This window comes from Synchiropus splendidus, chromosome 15 (genome assembly GCF_027744825.2).
Source record: "Synchiropus splendidus isolate RoL2022-P1 chromosome 15, RoL_Sspl_1.0, whole genome shotgun sequence".
Lineage (NCBI taxonomy): Eukaryota > Metazoa > Chordata > Actinopteri > Syngnathiformes > Callionymidae > Synchiropus > Synchiropus splendidus.
Window position 1 is genome coordinate 181,959 of NC_071348.1, and position 17,957 is coordinate 199,915.

General features: G+C 51.5%; 1 protein-coding gene across 2 annotated transcripts; it reads left to right on the plus strand.

Annotated features, from left to right (window-relative positions):
* Positions 1–6: 6 nt before the first annotated feature.
* On the plus strand, positions 7–17,757 carry nkd2b (NKD inhibitor of WNT signaling pathway 2b). 2 transcript variants are annotated; one of them, XM_053843971.1, is made up of 11 exons: positions 7–227; positions 1,272–1,552; positions 1,629–1,655; positions 1,727–1,818; positions 14,717–14,777; positions 14,970–15,091; positions 15,230–15,325; positions 15,382–15,523; positions 15,582–15,636; positions 15,702–15,823; positions 16,102–17,757. In XM_053843971.1, the coding sequence occupies exons 2-11, from the start codon at positions 1,528–1,530 to the stop codon at positions 16,632–16,634; spliced, it is 1,275 nt and encodes a 424-aa protein (XP_053699946.1). In that variant the 5' UTR covers positions 7–227; positions 1,272–1,527; the 3' UTR covers positions 16,635–17,757. The 2 variants fall into 2 exon arrangements, with proteins under 2 accessions (XP_053699946.1, XP_053699945.1); XM_053843970.1 differs by having other exon boundaries at positions 15,696–15,823; positions 16,102–17,752.
* Positions 17,758–17,957: the final 200 nt, after the last annotated feature.

Below are 17,957 nucleotides of genomic sequence, written 5' to 3' on the forward strand. Positions count from 1 at the left end.
GACGGGAATGAGAACCGAAGAATATAGAAGACATGACCCAGCAAAAGTGAGGCTCCTGACTGTCCGTCCATAGTTCTTCAGGCTTGCTTCCATCCCTTTTTCCATCATCGTGTGCATCAAAAGCATTTGCGACGTCTTCATGCGAGGATCCTGCTTCTGACACCATTTGTCAAAGGGTGGCTGTCCTCCGTGGGAAAAACCTCAACCCCTCTGATGGATCACAACAGGTTTGAAAAGCTTCCGTCCCTTGTCCTTCATGCAGTACAAGCTGTAATCTCTCTCTCAGAGGAGTGTCATTGCTTCTTTATATCATGGTGGCAATGATACAGTGTGAGAAACATGGCAGAACTGTCTGGTTCTCTGCTGCAACGCTAGGGGGCCGCCTCACCAAGAGGAGGATCAGGGGAGTGAGCTGCACAAACGTGATTAGACTCGGCAAGAAGGATCAAACACAGTTTGTACCTTGGCAAATGTCGGCTCATCCTGTCGCTCTGTCACCAGTCAAACACCACGCGTTCGTCGACAGGCGGCACTTATGGGCGGGACACTGCCTTCCCTCCCCACAAGAAACGCAAGTTCACAAGTTCAAACACAAAGTTCAGAAGTCTCATTTGGATGTTTAGGCAGGTGACATCACTTTCTTTCAAGGAAGAATCAGCATGGGAAACACACTGGAGGCAACTTCTCTGTCAGTGTAAAAACAGTCTTGATGACAGTGGTCACTGAAGGAAAACCAGTTCAATTGGTGTTCTTTTGTTTTGTTTTTGCCTGAATTCCATGAATGAAGCGGCGCACTAAAATCCACCAATAGGGGGCGTGGCAACATTCTGCCATTGCAAGCGTCAAAATGATATGAACGGACAGGAAGGCTGAATAAAAAGCTTCCAAAATAAAGCAGACCTCAACAGTCTCAATGATTCTGATGATGATGGTTAAACACTATAGTATATACTTGCTTTTACATTTCTTTTATTTGACCCACAAAGGGAAGGGTATTGTGTTTTTCAGGCTTTATAGATGTTTTGAATGTTTTTTTTATGACGCAGAATAGTGTTATCCTATTTTCACTGATATTGTACTGTGTGCTGAGGTCAAAGGGTTTAACTATCTAATTATGAAGAGTCTTCATAAATGGATAAAGTTTAATCCACCATATTTAATACATGATTATAAACATTCTTCACATCTTCTATAAAGCCTTATAAACGCATCACCATGTCTTATGAAAGTAGCACTAATGGTTATAGACGTTTATGCTTTTATTGTTGAAGACCATAACCGGAAGTTGGCGGTTGCACTGTGGAACCTGACGTGGAGCGGAGCTCCTCATCCAGAGAGCCTGACGCGGGGACGGACAGCGGTGCTCCTCTTTCGATCCGGACGGTGCCCGAGCCTCCCATGACCTCGTCGGCGGGTCCGTGTCGCCTTGCTCCAGTTCGCTCGCTGCGACGCGAACACGATGTGATCACGTCGCTCCAGTGACCCTCCCTTCGGACTAACCCCCGCCGGATCCCGTGAAGAGTCGTGATGGGCAAACTTCAGTCCAAACCCGGTGAGCAGCTCGATCTGTGACGATCTGTGTCTGTGACCACTCAAATGTCCTCTGTGTCCGTGTGTGGTGCGTGCAGCGTGCAAGCGCAGAGAGAACCCCGAAGGTGAGTGGGAGCCGCTGGAAGTCGCAGGTCACTGGCCAGAGCTGCTGATGCCCCTGTGTTTGTCCTCTCAGGCGACAGCTTTGTCGTCGGCGCCTTCCTGCGCAGAGGGATGGAGGAATGTGAGCGCTACAGCGCGTCGGAGCACAAGATCAAGCGCCTGCAGGTATTTCTTCACTTGGAAAACATCTGCCTTTCAAGGTGATCCGCCGCTGAAGTCACAGACGCTTCCACTTGACGCACAGGCGCTGGAGATATCGCCCTTGGTTACGCTTCACATCACACACGTGTCAAATGATCTGACCTCTGACTCAAAACACCAAACTTTTATATCAGTTCCTACTTGGCTATTGGCATGTTTCAAATACATTTGAGCGGCTTTTCTAGTTTCTGTTTCGACAGACACAGATCCTAAGTTGATGTCATGTGTAGGCCTTATTTCTTGCACTCCTCTGCCCTTCTGATCGCGGAGGTGTTCCCCACGTATAAGGCTTCAAAGGAGAACAGAAATGTCAGTGAATCTCTGGCCAGACTTGCATGTGATGGCTTTGCTGATCAGTCAAGTCTTGGGCTCAGGGATGTCCTTCATTGGTTCATGCAGTCACCTGACGTGAGCATGTTGGTGTCATGTTCTAAAGAGGTAAGAACTGTATGGATCGCGTCTGCTCCTCTCCAGTCTTGGCTCTCAGGACCTCTAGTGGACCACAACACGGGGCGGGAGGGTGGAAGCGCCGATGTCTTTGGTGGTGGTGTTCACCTTCAAACAGATGTTCTAGTGAGGTTGTGCGATCTGTGGACGTGTGGCAGTGACACAACAGAGCAGCCATTATTCCTCTGCCAGCTTGGTTGTGACAGCCTTGTGTGTGAAGCAGCCTGGCACACACACACACACACACACACACACACGGATGGAAAGGTAGTCCTTCCTCAGACTGTGGGATCTGACTGTGACTGTGCTCTTGTGGCTGCTGCCATCCTGACTCTGGGCTGTCTTTCTTCTCATGCCGCTCCCAGCAGGCGGCTCTCTGTGGAGTAACATTAAGTCGCGTCCCACTAGTGTGTGGTTGTGTTGTCGTGAGAGCTGCGCCGGGTTCAGGTGTGTGCCTGTAGCAGCAAAGTAGTAGAAGGTTGCAGCCGTTACAGACTCTGTAAAGTCTCTGCTGGATGATGATGAACCTGAGTGAGGAGGCCCAGCTCTTCCTATTCTTCTTTGAGGACTTTGAGACTTTCAGAGGCCAGGTGAAAGTCACTCCAGTGTGTCCCAGGGACTCGCTGCGTCCGGAGGGGCCCTTTGCAGTTTCACTGCCGGCTCAAAGAACGGCGTCCCAGTCGAGCTAGTTTTGTGTTACGATTCACAACTTATTTGAAGTGTAAATATTTGCCGCATCCATACCGCCCCAGGAATAAACACGCCTGTCTTGGATGGCGTTGACTCGGTAAAATAATGACAAGGGCTGGCTCGGGGGCCTCCTGAGGTCTGCCACAAGAGGACGTGAACGGATGTCAGCTTCGTAGAGAATGATGTAGTGAAGACCGCCAACTTTAGCGCGTGCGGTGGCCGGACGAGCAGCAGACTCCAGCTATTCCAAATGATATCGTATAGAGGGAAATTAGCCAAACACAGCATTTAGCTGGGACCCTCCCCCTCCTCCTGAATTCCTGAGCTGTCTGGCTGCGACTTCAAAGCGCAGAGCTGAGCGTTATAAAAGAGCTCTGATATCAGTGGAGCCTCGACCCCCACCCCCTCCATGTTTCTGTGGGGGCAGAGGATGGACCCCAGAACTGACTCGGCCACCTATCATTTGGGTTTGCCAGCGCGTCATAACAAAAGATCAAAGGCAGCCCTCTCTACATGTCGATTTGGCTGCACACCGTCCCCTGGCGAAGCACTAGCTTCCCAAAAGTGAGCGCTGACCATGATGGAGGGCAACTCGGATGCAGACTGGGCTCGATCCGTGATCTGTGGTCGAGCACAAGCTCTGGCAGTGGAAACGTTACTGAAGGGTGGTCACTGTGTTCCCCCCCTGTCCCCAGACGTCCCAAGATGAAGCCCTACGCTGGGCTTCATCTGGGACCATCAGACAAGTGAACTCCGGTCCCCGACTAATGCCAGTCTAATTCAGGTTCTCAGCACCTTCTTTTGTCTCCAGACTTCTCTCCGACTTGGCCTGTGAAGGCGAAGCGTGTCAACATTTTAGGCTGCGCGAGAAAAACCTGCGTTATTCCTCCCTGAAATCCTGCGGACATCACAATTCTCCTCACTGTCTACTGCGCTCAGGGGCTTCGTTCTCCAGCGTCGTGCATTAACATGCTGGCTCCACCATCGAACAAGAAAGGCCTTTCAAGTGACCGTACCACTTCTGACGCCACTTGTAGTGATTATCTTTCCGTCCGTTGTTCCATTGGGTGATAGCTTGGCAGTCCTAGGATGCCAGAAACAGGGAGTGTGCCAGTGGTACCACACCGCTGCATTTCCGACCCGACAAAACATTTACATATTAATAGAAGCAAAAAGTCACTCTGCAACATTTCATGAATTTTAAGGGGAAATCTTCCCTGTTCTTGGTCTGACTTTCCCCTTGAGCACGCAGACAAAGAGGTGCGCTCGTATACAGTGCTGCGGCTTTTGAAGGGACTTGAAGGCATTTGGAGCGCTAGTTTTTTTTTCCCCCCTTTTTTCCTGAAATTGGCTTCACAAGAAGGAGAGCTGTGAGCCTTCATCTCTGAATGAAAAGCATGTGGCTGGCATCCAGAACAGCGGGGTCTTTCAGCGCGGCCCCAGCAGACATCTGTTCCTGGTTTGCGCTGCAGAATCCTGGGCTGTGGTGGGACAGGGGGCGGGAGAGGACGAGAGGAGGGGATTTGAGGCTGTTTTTTTTCTTGGGGGAGATATTTGAGGGGGCTTTAAAGGCGGTGGGGGGAGGGGGAGCCGTGGAGCACGATGTCATGTCCACTGCTTCAGAAGCTGCCCGCTGATCTCAGCTGTTGAATATGGAAATGGTTCTGGCTTCCATGTGTCCTCCACACTGGTCACTTGTTCTAAAACTGCCTTCATGCTTCAAGGACGACGCGTGGGGCTGGGTGACTCTTCTCTCCTTGTTTCACTGACTTGATGATTATTTCCCGAGAAAACTTGAGGGTTGTTACGGCAAGGCGATTGAAGATAATATAATAGCGCCATTCTACCGACAAACAAAGTTTTTCGGGTCGGCTACAGGGCGGATGTTCAAGTGATGAAATCCTGGACTGATTTTTTTCCGTTCATTCTGAAAATTGTGAATTTGAAGTTGGTGACTTTGCGTCCACGTCCAAGCAGTTTGGTGCTTTCCTTCTGGAGGCGTCACGACCCCACGTGGGAGCGACAGTGTGTCGGGTTGGAGAGACACGCCTCCTGCAGCTTTTTCAGGATGTGACCTGGACGTATGACAGGCGGGGGGGATCCCGACACTTCACCCCCCTGCACGGGGCTGAACGCTGGTCAGTGTCTCTGCTCGCTGCAGAGGAAAGAAAATACCTGAAGCTGGAGCCTGGTCCTTAATGCTGACATTTTTGGCAAATGCTGCTGTATCCAAGTCTGTGTTTGATCTTGTGCGTCTGCCGGCCAAGTTAAACACCGGGAGACTCAAAGGTTATTACATTTGAGTGTGTAAGGTATGTTTCCACATAAACCCTGTAGAAAGTCGGAGCTCTTTTGCAAGTGGACTTCATTTCCATGCCGTCAGGGGAATATTGCATTCTCTGCGGTTGTTTCAATAGCCATTGTTATGGAGTTTTGGAGCTCTTTGATGCATGCCGTGACCTCGGCATCTGCGCGGGGAAACTTATCAGAGGGGTCACTGTAGCTTTATTTGTCTTTGATATTGAGTTTCTATAATGTTTGCAGTTTGGGACGGACGCCCAGGTTCCTATTTGTTTGCTTCACAAGAACATGGGATTCCTCTTTTGGACGTGAATTTGTTATTCTGAGAATCAGCGCTGGGGAAACTTGAGATTGTCTCCACTAAGGTCAGACGCTGGCCTGGCACATATGGAGTCTCTGCAAAACACACGCTTGTGAATCTGAGACGTGATTATCTTTGCCTGCGTGACAAAATGAAAATATTGCGGCGTCAGAAAACAGCAGTGGTTTGTTTGAGTTCAATATGATTCATGTTATGATGCGACGGTCTCCCCGAGACGCATTCGCTCTCTTTGTTGTTCTTGTATTAAAGTATCAGTCGGAGCTGCCTTCATGCTTCGAAACTCTGCGTTCCGGACGCCCTGCGAGGTCTGAGGCTGCGGAATGAAACGCCGTACAGGAGTTTCTGTTGAGAAAGCGGGAAGATCCCCTGCCATTGTCCTCTGGAGGCCGCTGGCTTTCACAGAAGCCTCTGCTACACATGTACTGACTCAGACGTTTAGTTGCATCAAGAACATCTCCACGATGCAGAAGCAAGTAACTCGGGTGGTTTCTTTCGGAGCAGAAAGACTTGACCTCCCAGGCGACCGAGACGCATCTTTTCAGAGCCAAAAACGCGTTTCAAAATCCCGACGGAAGTGATTTTGAGGTGCCGTTGTGATGGTCAGACAGGAGTATCGCTGGGAACATGACTCCACGTTCCAGGTGGCCGAAGACGGACTCATCGTCCAACTAGGATTTCAGTGTCCTGGACACAAGCTTTCTCCAGCACACCCAGGCCCCTGAGCAGAGGGGCGTGGCTGCCCGAGAGCTGGGAGCCGAGCCTCCCCCTCTCTGGGACCCCAGGCCTGCACATGTGTAGGTATCGCTGTTACACAGCTCATAAAACGCCACAGTCCCATCTGAGAAGGGTTAGCGATTGAGACTCACAGCAGCTTGGAAATGGCCTCAGCAGACAGTAGATGCCTGGCTCTCCCTCCGCAGCTCCCTTTTGTCGGACAGACCTGTTCCCGTCATCAAAGAAAACCAGAACCAGAACCAGCAAGTGGTTTATTGTTGACACGGGTGGCATTTTGAGTAGAATTCCATTCCGCAAATAATGAGCGCAGAAAGATTCTACCTCTGGAGAAAGAGGAGCTCAGCTCTCCCCATAACCTTTTGTGCTCACGCGACACAAGGAGAAGAGGGGGGTGAAGTGGTGCTGAAAGAGCCCACTGTTCTCATTTCCTCTGAAGGCAGCCTTCTTTTCTTCCCCCCACCCGTGTCTTTCCTGAGCTGGTCCACTTCAAAAGCTGACCTGGCCCTGTGTGCCATGTAAGGTGTTTACCTAAAGGCTGACTTCAAATAAACAGCCACTCTCTTCAGGATGCCTTCCCCCTCACTGGGAGCCTTTCACCGGAGCCATCTGCTCGCAGGTCGCGCCGTCCTCAGCTGGATAGTCGGCCACTTTATTGTGACGCTGGAGGTTGTTTTGAAACTCACCAAATCTCCATGGATTCCGCTCCTGGACCAGCGTGCTTCTGAAGTCACTGAAGCCGCTCCCACGCCGCGGCCCACTCTTGTGTGCGATCTGTACGTCCCGCTACCTGACACACTCCGGTTGGAACCATCGGACGTCTGCCATCATTGGACTGCCAGCCGCGCCGATGACATCACTGCGGTGTCCCTCCTGCGCTGCACGGGTCTCCGCACTTGTGTGGCCGTTGTTAAGTGCCACACTTAGTGCTTTCCAAGTGGTCTGTGTCCGGGCCCTTCAGCTAGCCTCCAGTGGGTTTAGGATAAGATAAGAATGTTTGAGCTGGAGCTCAAAAAAAGCTCACACTCAAGTGTGACAATAATTGTTGCGGTCCCAAAGACGGTCTACAGCAGAAGCAGATCCAGAGAAGGCGGTGGAGCCCCGCTCCTTTTCATCTCTACTTGCTGCACGGATGAATTAGGTTCCAGAATTTCACACTGGGGAGCTGCGTTTGAGACTTGCACGGCCTGAAGTGCACATGGGGCAACTTCGTTGTGAGAAAGGAGAGGCGCGTGTTGCACTCTCTTGACTCAATATTCATCCCATTGTTTATTTAAACGCGCAGGAAGGAGTTCAATGTCGAGGCTAGTTCTGTTCGCGCAGAACTTTTCGATCTAATAATCCTTCAAGTCTTAAAGGTAAAGCCTGTTCAGGGTGCTAGACGTCCGCCCACCTACCGAGTACCGAAGGCTCACCCAAGCTCTCGCCAACTTTGGTTCGTTCTTTTGTGGAAAACGTGTGGCGCTTTTTTTGTCGCACCCTCTGATTCAGATGGGAGCTTCGCCAGCTGGTCAGTGTCCTTGAGGGTCACGCGCTTGCCTGACATTTCAGCACCTTCAGACCTCAAACCTACACAGGAACCAGTTTGAAAAGTGTGAGCGATTATCCATGAATGCTGCAGCATCTTGGAATTCACGCTCCCTCAACCCCGTCCTGAAGCCAGCAGGAGGGTATATGTAGAAATCCTCTGGAAAACTGTTGACCCCTTGATGACCCCAGTCTGGTTCCAAGTCTGTGAGGAACTTCACAGGTTGAATGCAGTGTCAAGACTCCGATGGCATGAAGGAAGAGAGTGTTTTTCTCCCCGCGGGTTGAAACCATTTCAGTTGGAGAAGAGTATTCTGTACCTGAACTCTGCTGTAGAAGTGTTTCTATCATCTCCACCACTCATTTGGAAGGCACCCTGGAGGTGCAAGCACTAGTGAGCAACCGGGAGCTCTGGTTTGGTTCTGCTGCTGAGATGACTGTTCGTACGTGGAGGCACAGTGCTGCCTGGTAACTCTGCTATTGATAACATCTTTTCTGTCCATGCGCCTGCAGATCATTTGGTGTGAATGTGCAGGTCCGGTCACAGGAAAGGTTCATAGGACAGGTGGTCTTAGTGGTGGGATCTGATTCTTGGATGGGCGTGTTGAAAGTCCTCGGAGGGCGGCAGGGAGCCGGTGCGCTTCAGATCGCTGGCCTTGACCCCGAACCTGCTGTGGTGCAGATGTGATTCCACTGGAGTGTTTTGGTGCCTCTTCCCCGCTGCTTCGCTTCTGTCCATCCTGACATGGTTTGTTTAGGTTTGTCAGTCGACCACAGGAGCACTGTAACGCCTGGAGCATGCTGGCACTCATGAAAGCTCAGACTCAAATCCGTGAAAACAGTGTGTTAGCTGACAGGTGAGGGCGATTGTGAGAGACAGACGGGAACCTGACACTGAGCGTCCAGGTGAGTCTGACTGTGTTGAGAGGGAGGAGACACTCGAGTGAAACAAGAAGTGCTGAGGGTTGAGACCAGGGCCTTGTGTGGCCTCTGCCTGGAGCCCTGGGTTTCACGTGCTGTGGTAGACCCTGTGAGGACTGCTCTCCAATCATCCTCAACCATCCTAGGATCTTGAGTGTTGTTTGGAACAAATCCCTCCAGGTTACTCGGCCTCTGCGTGAGGAGACCAGAAACGGAGGCACGTCCCGTTTGAGTCAAACCGCGTGTCGCACACCGGCTTTGATGCGCCGCTGCCTCCTGATCGCGCTAACAGCCATATCCGGGTTTTGTGCGAAGATTATCCAACAGCTTTATGGAAGAAGGGCCCTCTTTTATGCTGAAGCAGAATCACATGAATCCATCGCAGCAGCACTTCTATAAAGCATTGTGTCAGGGATGGGCGATATGGACAAAAACAAATGTTGTCATTTCTGCGATTACAATAACTATCGCGATGAATACATTTTCATTCTCCTCCATGTGTTGGACACTACGTTCTCTCTTGAAACTGTTTGATGATGAAACTCATGAGTGGAGTTTGTCTCCAACGTCATGGTTTGTTTATATTTAAATAGTCAACTAAGTGAAGAGATGAGAAATTCAGTGTTTCACAATGGTGTCTGACAGACTGCTCTGGCAGCTTTATTTAGGGGTTACATTGATCCGTCTTACTTTGAGAATAGAATCTGACTCTATGATCATTTCTTCACCTGATGCTTTCTTCAGTAGCATCTAGGAAATGTGTCCAGACTGCTGCTGAGACATGAGATACAGCAGACAGCATTATAAAAACTGTCAGTCCTTTGTCTTGTGGGGTGAAAAACCTTGTCACAATTCTCTCCCCTAAAATGCTTGTTTTCCATGGCCTTATTGAAGATGTCACTCAGACTTTGAGGCTTTAGAATTTGTTGATGGTCCCTAACTGATGGCGGCTCCTAGCATTAGCGCTGCCTGTGAGAGTGTGTCCTCCATCAGTGAAGCCTCATGGGGACACGGTTGTCAGTGTTGTCACCTTGGCAGCCGGAGAGCTGCATGTGTTGATGTGAACCAAGGCAGAGAAGCGCGTCAGAGAACCTGTGAGGACCTCTCCATCTCATCAAAGAATCAGGGATCCAGAGAGTCAGAGTCGACCAGTGTCATGATCAAAGGTTCCCTGGATTCAACATCATGGTGAGCCAAAGTCCACCACACTCTCCACAGCTGTCACACGCCAGTGTCGACGGTCACCGTCATGTTCAGCAGCGAGTGAGCCGCGTGTTTATCCAGTTTATCAGAAGCAGAATTGTCATGGTGGAGGTTGCGTTTTGGCAGGATGTGGTGTAGGACAAGGTAACACCGGTCCTACACCAACAGTGGTGAACTGTGGTGGTGAACACCAGGATCTGACAGCATTTCCAACACTGGAATACGATCCAGCTGTTGCTGTCTTGAGTTTAGTTATTTTTTATCGTTGTGTGTTTCATTTGTTTGTCTGTTCCTCCGCACATATTTCTGGAACAAAAAACAAACCTATTATTTCAAATTATTCATGAATACATCCCTTCTGTGTGGAGCTTCTCTGGTCTCCTTGCTTGTGTTTCCTGTGGACGCTTTGACACTTCACTTTGAACTTGTCCTGCAATTGACTGGTGACCTGTCTGGGGTGGGCGTGTTCTGTCTCTCCGCGACCTGGAGGACTGGTTCACTCAAAAACATGCCTCTTCCTCTGGTCTTCTAGGTGGCTCTTAGCTGCCAGGGTCACGTGGCTGGCCGTATGGAAGGCCAAGACAGGTATTTGCCGCTGGTGTCAGGAGTGGGATGATGGCCAAGAGTAACCAGAGCGGGTAAATTGAAAGGCCCCGCAGGACGTGTGGGCGCATGAAACAGCTGTTTCAGAGCGAGTCAAGTGCCGACTTCAGGGGCGAAAGACTAGAAGGACGGGGATGGAGGTCATCCACATCTATTCGCTTTGGGACACGCTCCCGAGAGAGTTGCCCGTCCGACTCACAAGTACAGAGCAGCTCTGATGAAGGTCGTAGTTGGCCCGAAGAATGCGTGCGGCTCAGTTACTTCCTTGACTTCCTTGACTTCTTCTGGCCGGTGCAACTGCTTACATCTGGTTTTGTGTCAAGGCCAGGTTGGTTTCTCCTGGAATGGGGCTCATTTATTCCTCAATGGCTTGGCTCCCTCTTTGGTTTCATCCTGCGGTCGGGACTGTTGGGTTTGTTCACCGCGCCGTGTTCCTCGACACTGCTCAATCCCCATTCCCATCACTGCAAACCCCATCATCACTCCCGATTCACGGTGGGTCGGAGTGAGCGGGCGGCTTTGCTGGAGGTCATTAAGGCTTTCCCGTCTGGGGAGGTGTCAGTTACATGTGAGTAGCAGGAGCCGTGCGGCGGTAAAGTTGCTGCTTTTGTTTGCTCAAGATGACGGCGCTTTTGCGTGTGAGCTCAAACAGAAACGCCGCTGGAGGTCAAAACTGAAGCCCTGTTTTGGTGTTTACTCCAACATGCGTGAGCACAAATCACAATATTTGGTCCCAGAAACGAGACAAACTGGTCGCATGAGACTTTTGCGCGGTCTGAAGAGGGCGCGAGAGAGATATGAACGAGTCAGTTGGACAGGGGGGAGAACAAAGATGTGCAGTGTTTTCAGGCGGGAGGACGGGTGAGAGGGATGTCTGATGTCACCTGCTCGGGAGTCATGAAAGCTTCCACTGGTTACTCTATCCCACATGAAAGTCTGGCAGCAGGAAGCTTGGCAGAAGTGCATTAAACAGGAAGAAACATCAAAGAGCTGGCTCGCCGGCTCTCGTGTCGACGCGCCTGGTCACACGCGCTGTAACGCTGCGGATCTTAAACCTTACCGACTCCTGGTGAAGCGTCACATGCTGTCTGTCATGCGGCTGCCTGGAAATAATAGCACGGCCTACAGGAGAGTATGTGATCTGATAGCGAAAGAATGAGAGCGGCGCGGAGCCAGAGGGCTGTTAATTACACATGTGGCTGGCAGATTGGAGCCCGACACCGTGGGCGATGGGGATGGACTTGCCATGTGTTGAACTGCAGACTGTGGTCCGACCTAGCCTGCTCTCTCATTAGCTCCCTCAATACACGGAGAGGGTGTGCTCTCTCTCTCTCTCACTCTCTCTCTCTCCTCTCTCTCTCTCTCTCTCCCTCTTTCTCTCTCCCTCTCCTCTCTCTCTCCTCTCTCTCTTCTCTCTCTCTCCCTCCCTCTCTCTCTCCCTCTCTCTCTCTCTCCCTCTCTCTCTCCCTCTCTTTCTCCTCTCCCTCTCCTCTCTCTCCCTCCCTCTCTTTCTCTCTCTATCTCTCCCTCCCTCTCTCTCTCCTCCCTCTCTCTCTCTCCCTCTCTCTCTCTCCCTCACTCCCTCTCTCTCTCTCTCCCTCTCTCTCTCTCTCCCTCTCCTCTCTCTCTCTCTTCTCTCTCTCTCTTTCTCACTCTCTCTCCTCTCTCTCTCTCTCTCTCTCTCTCTCCTCTCTCTCTCTCTCTCTCCTGGTGTCCTTTGGTGCTCAGCGACACCACTTCAGGTATCGCATCACTGGTTTGAAGGCTTGTTTTTCGCTCCATTCCTTCACGTGCTCTTGCCGTTTCTTGTCCGAACAAAGGCTTGGTATAAATGAAACATTTATCTTGAAGTGCAAGGTTGTCTGCTCTGCTCAAAACTACAGTATATACAGTGGCTCTGTCGGACTTTGATTCATCCTCTACTGTTGTGTTACCACAGCATTGTGTAGTCCAAGTCCCATTCACAGATGGTCGCTGCTCTCAGATGGAGGTGTTTTAAACTGCCCCGGTTTCCAGTTGCTTGAATGAAGAACCATTGATGTGTGTCATCAGTAACAACTGTCCTTCATAGAGTGATGGTCAGCCCTGCCACCTGATGGTCTCCTGCAGGCTTTTGGCTAGAGAGCACCATGGACTGCAAAACATGAAAAACCGGACGCCTCAGCAGAACCTTTCGCCACCATATTTTGGCCATCGCCGTCGCCATATTTGTTTACCGCCGCGATCGCTGACGACAGGAGGAAACGCAGATCAGTTCCAAACTTGAAACAATGGTTCACTAAACAAACTCATTGCTTTCTAATGGCGAGCGGACGAACGAATGAGAGCAAAATAGCTTCACAGGGATCAGAATTCCAGGCATTCTATTGACCGAGCCTTTATATACTGTGTGTGTTGTTTGAATGTCGTGGTTGTGACAGTTTAGAAAACCATCACAGCTGCTTATCTTGCATCAATATATAAAAAAATGTTTTTATTATTATTATTATTTCAAAGTGTTACTGTGGCAACAGTTACTGAGTTCATGTCTGCTTGTTGTTATTTGCCTCAGATGCGTGTTTAGTTGTCTGTCAAGTTATTTTGGAAGAGATGGTTACGGCTGTGTTTATTTCAAAGCGAGTTGTTGACGTGGTGTGTTGGGGGTGGAGTTAGGGTTGGGGGCGGGGTTTTGGACGCCCTGTTTCAAAATCACCTGGACCACATGGAACATTCCTCACGTCCACTCCTCTGAAAAAAAGTGAAGGTTTCTGGATAGACTCATTTATGGAGAGCCAGCAGATCTTCCTCTGAGCAGCAGAACAGTGTGAGATCCCTCGTCCTTCCGTGCGGCCCTTCATTAGGGGACCGCGGTAGATAAAAGCATCCGTCGTGGCGAGGAAACAACAATCCACAATAGCTGGAAACTGTGTTTCTATCTTTAACTAGCGACATTCTTCTTATAGCTTTCAGACAGCACTGGAAATGAAAACCTGGACCTCAGGGTGTCAGCCTCAATCGTGCTTGGGGCCCCAGTTTCCAACAGGAAAACTTTAACACTCAATTCTTTTGAGTCAGTTTTGAAGGCTCAGGTTAGCATTAGCGATTCGCGGCAAATCATCCCGTCCTTCATCGAAGGCCCTTTTGCCTGCATCGGTTTGTCTTTTTGTTGCTGATAGCAACCCACATTTGACAGGGGGGTGTTTCTGTGCTCGCCTTTCTCTAGCTGGGGATGGTGGGGATGCCTCCAGAGTTCTGCTTCCAGCCTCTGTCGGGGGACTTGGGCCGGCCCCCCTGAAAGGCCGCCGTTCAGGATCCTTCCTTGGATGTTTTCTGAAGCAGCTGTGGCTTGAGAACGTCTCGGGATCCCCAAGTCTGCGCTGGCTGAAAGGGACGGTCATGAAACAGTCATGAATCCCATCTATCGTGCCCGGAGCGTCTCCGTTGTCATCAGTCTTTCCCGCTGCGGTCCAGTTTCCTGTCGGCGTGTCACTCCTTCCTGTTCCCCCCACTTTGTGACCAATTTGCAGGAGGTGCTCAGACCCTGACCCTGGCGGTGAAGGTCAGGCCCAGATGACAAGCGGGGGGTCTCTTGCTCTGAAGTGAGGGCTTTGAGATTGTTAAATGGAACCACAGGCCCTGGCGGTGGCCGGGGGGCAGGCGCCGCTCGTTCACCTAAACACATGCAGATGTTTGAACTCTCTGCCGCCTCAGCTCTGTTTAAGGTACACGGAGTTCCTTTTTTTGCTCGCATCTCTCTGGCTCAGTCTGTGGAGGTTTGATTTCAAAGTGTGTGTGAAGCGGCTTCGACAATGACGTAAACAAGATGAATCATTTGTTGTTGAAATAGTTGCGGCTTGGCGCCTGTGCTGCACTTCCTCTTCATTGTTTCCACAATCCCCTGGTCGTGTGGAACGACTTGCGAGTCTTGAAGGCCTTGCTTTCTGTATGGCCTTCAAGACTCATCTCTGACAGCTGATCGCTTCTTCAGGTTGAGGCTCAGCAGCAGCACCATCAGCATGCAGATGTTCGCTCTCATCTGAGTAGGAAACGCTTGAGCTGGGGTTGTTTGTTTTCTCTGCGTCTGTGCTTCTGAACTGTAGATTCACTCACATCTCTGACTCTCTTTCCATGTCCCAGGAGTTTCCAAACGGGGAGCTGAAGGAAGGTCAATTCGCGGATCAACACTGCCCCCTAGAGGGTAAGTGCGGAACGACGTCTTCTCGCTGGATTGGAATCCTGAGTTACTGGTCAGGTCTGCACACGTCACTTCCTGACTCACCTTCAGATGCTCTGCAACATCGCCACATGAGTAGCGCCAGATGACCGGCGAGGTGGTCAGACCGCCATGGTCAGGTGTAGCCCAGAAGCTAACTTGCGCCTGTGTTTCCAGTGGCCCTTCCTCCAGAGAAGGCTGAAGGCTGTGAGAGCCACCTGCAGTATCTTCACCCCGAGGACGGACAGCCACACAGAGACCCCTCCGGAGCCGCTGGAAAGAAACGCATCAGCCTGGATGTAAGCCGTAACAGAACATTCCCTGCGGACACGAGGTTGAGACAGATGAGAATTCTCAGTCTTCAGTGTTTGGCTTCTAAAGTCCCAGTGCGGTGGAAGTGGTCGTGAGCATCGTGCTTGTTGTGTTTCCCGCCGCAGGACCTCGAGTGTGACGTCTCCGTTGAGGACGACAACCGACAAGAGTGGATCTTCACGCTGTACGACTTCGACAACAGTGGGAAAGTGACAAAAGAGGTGTGCGCTTGTGAGGTCAATCTCCTCCTTTCTGAGTCTCACCTTCCCGTGCACAGGACATGTCCAGCCTGATGCATACCATCTATGACGTGGTGGACGCCTCAGTGAACCAGTCCTGCCGCAGTAAGAGCAAGACCCTGCGCGTCAAGCTGACCGTCACGCCGGAGCCCAAGTCACACAGGAGAGACACGGGGACAGGTAGGACACCAGTCACTCCTGAGGCTTCTCCTGTGGCTCACCTCTTCCCCCTCCACAGACCGTCACCAGGAGGAGGGACGCTCAGCTGACAGGAGGCTGTTGTCCTATGTGAGGTGAGCTCACCGTCATTCAGGGAGCAAAAACCACATGACAGTAAACCTGGTGTTCGCAGCGGCAGGGGGCCGAGCGCAGAGGGAGCAACCACTGAGGGTCAGCATTACTGTGTGGACGAGAACACAGAGCGGAGAAATCACTACCTGGACTTGGCTGGGATTGAGAACTACACCTCAAGATTTGAAGGTACCAGCAAGTGTCCAAGACCAGTTTGGTGTTGTGACGGCGTAGCTACCAAATGTGTCGGCTTCCTAAACGTGTCCTACCGACGTCGTCACTCCACGGCAGGTGGGACACGTTTGGTAAGCGGACACCTTTGGTCCCTACGACGGACAAATCCACAAGAGAATCAATGCAACGCAATGGAAGCGCGGTCTTTGCTGGGCACGTCATAAGACTGGGAGGGGGAGCAAGTCTGCTACCAGGATCGTAACTCGGGCGCCCTCTCGCTCCCTCTCTGCCAGGAAGCACCCCTCCTCAGGACTCTCATCATCATCACAGTTCTCAGAGTCGCTCGCGCTCCCAGGAGCCTGAATCCCAAGGTGTTCACCGTCGGCGCTCGCAGATCATCGGCCCGGCCGAGGCTCGGGCCAGAGGATCTTCCGTCAAGTCTCCCAAAGGAACCTACAAGGGCGGAGCTGGAGGCAAATCCACTAAATGCCAGGGTCACCACGGCCCTCTTCACGGCTGGCTGCAGGCCGGGGGTCAGGACGTGTACCACATGCCGCACCAGCCCGCCAGCCACCCGCTGCAGTACAGTCACAGCAGGCGGATCCGAGGCAAAGCCAGAGAGGCCCTGTCCCCATCCAGAGCGCCACTGAGCCCTCACCCCCACCCTCAGCAGCCCACCGCCGTGCCCCCGGGGCCGGAGAGAGAGGCGGCGTTCGCGGCGCCGGGCAGCCCCGGCTCGGTGCTACCTGTGGTCCAGCGCCACGAGCATCACCATCACCACGAACACCACCACCACCACCACTACCACCACTACCACCAGACATGATGGGAGCAGGAGCCAGGACCTTCTGACTCTAGTAAGCTACACAGATGTATCCCGTCGGTATAGTGTGAAGGGCCGTCGAAGTCAACCAGTGTGGCACCGTGCTGAAGGTGGCCACTGCGCTCAGAAAGAGACTTGAAGCTATATGTCACCACAGTGGCGTTGTTCTTTCCGAAGCATGGATCTCAGGTGTAACGGTGCTGCTGCTCTCGAGCTGTTCACAGGAGGGACCCACTGTGTCCCGAGGTTCGAATCACCACTGCCAGTTTCAATGCCAAAGTATCTTGCTTTATGTATAAAAAATGTATATCTGTAAACACACTTTACTGTATAATGATAACACATGAATATGCATATTTTATCATGAACATATTTGTGCGTATATGTTTTTTGTCTTTTATATATTTTAATAAACATATAGTTCGTTCAGGAGACAAGCCAGAGTGGCCAAAAGACGCACTCAATATGAGCTGTACTTACACGTTCCTCACCACTAGGTGGCAACCAAACGCTGTTACAACTTCTGGTGGTCTCAACCTGCAGGTCAGACCACATGCCGTGGCGTAGGAACCCCTGAGGTTTCACTCTTCACAGTTGAACGTCACCATCCCAGAAGGATCACGGCGTTCCAGCTGATCCGGAGCCAGCCAGACAAATGGCTCGGATGCAGCACGGCGCGATTGATCAGCTTCCTTCAAAGGAGGAACCTGTTCTTGCAGTGAAAGAAGATGCGGCGTCACTTCCACAGCATCATTGGTATTTTCCCTTTTATGTCTAGTTGTTCCAATAATTTGGGCCACATGAAATGTCTTCACGGTCCGGATTTGGCCCACGGGCCTTGGGTTTGACGCGGGATGACCGAATCCCCAGCCTTTCTTTCCTACAACAAATGGTATTTCCGTGCTACCGCACCTTTGTGCGGAGAGGTCAGTGAACCCCACCCCTCACCCCCGACACACTCACGGGGAAACATCAAAGTGGCCCAACATGAAGCCTTCATGGGAACAATTGCTCCATTCTACACCCTGCACCCCAACCCTGGCCAGCCCCTCCACCCCCCCATTTCCAGTCGATTAAGCCGGGGGCTGAGCGGAGGGGAAGATGGTTGGCTAATTCAGCCGCACAAAAGTGTTCTTGCCGCTTGCCGCTGCTCCTGGCTGACGGTGCGGTTGCTAGGCGATTGAAGCTGCCTGGTGAAAGCTTCTCTGTCCCCAGCTCTTCTTCCAACCCCCCTCTGCCTCTCATGTGCACTCGCCAGGTGGTTTCTGATCATATCCTGCCCAAAAGAGCTTTGTGTTTCCACATCCTCCACGAGAGAGGAGGAGC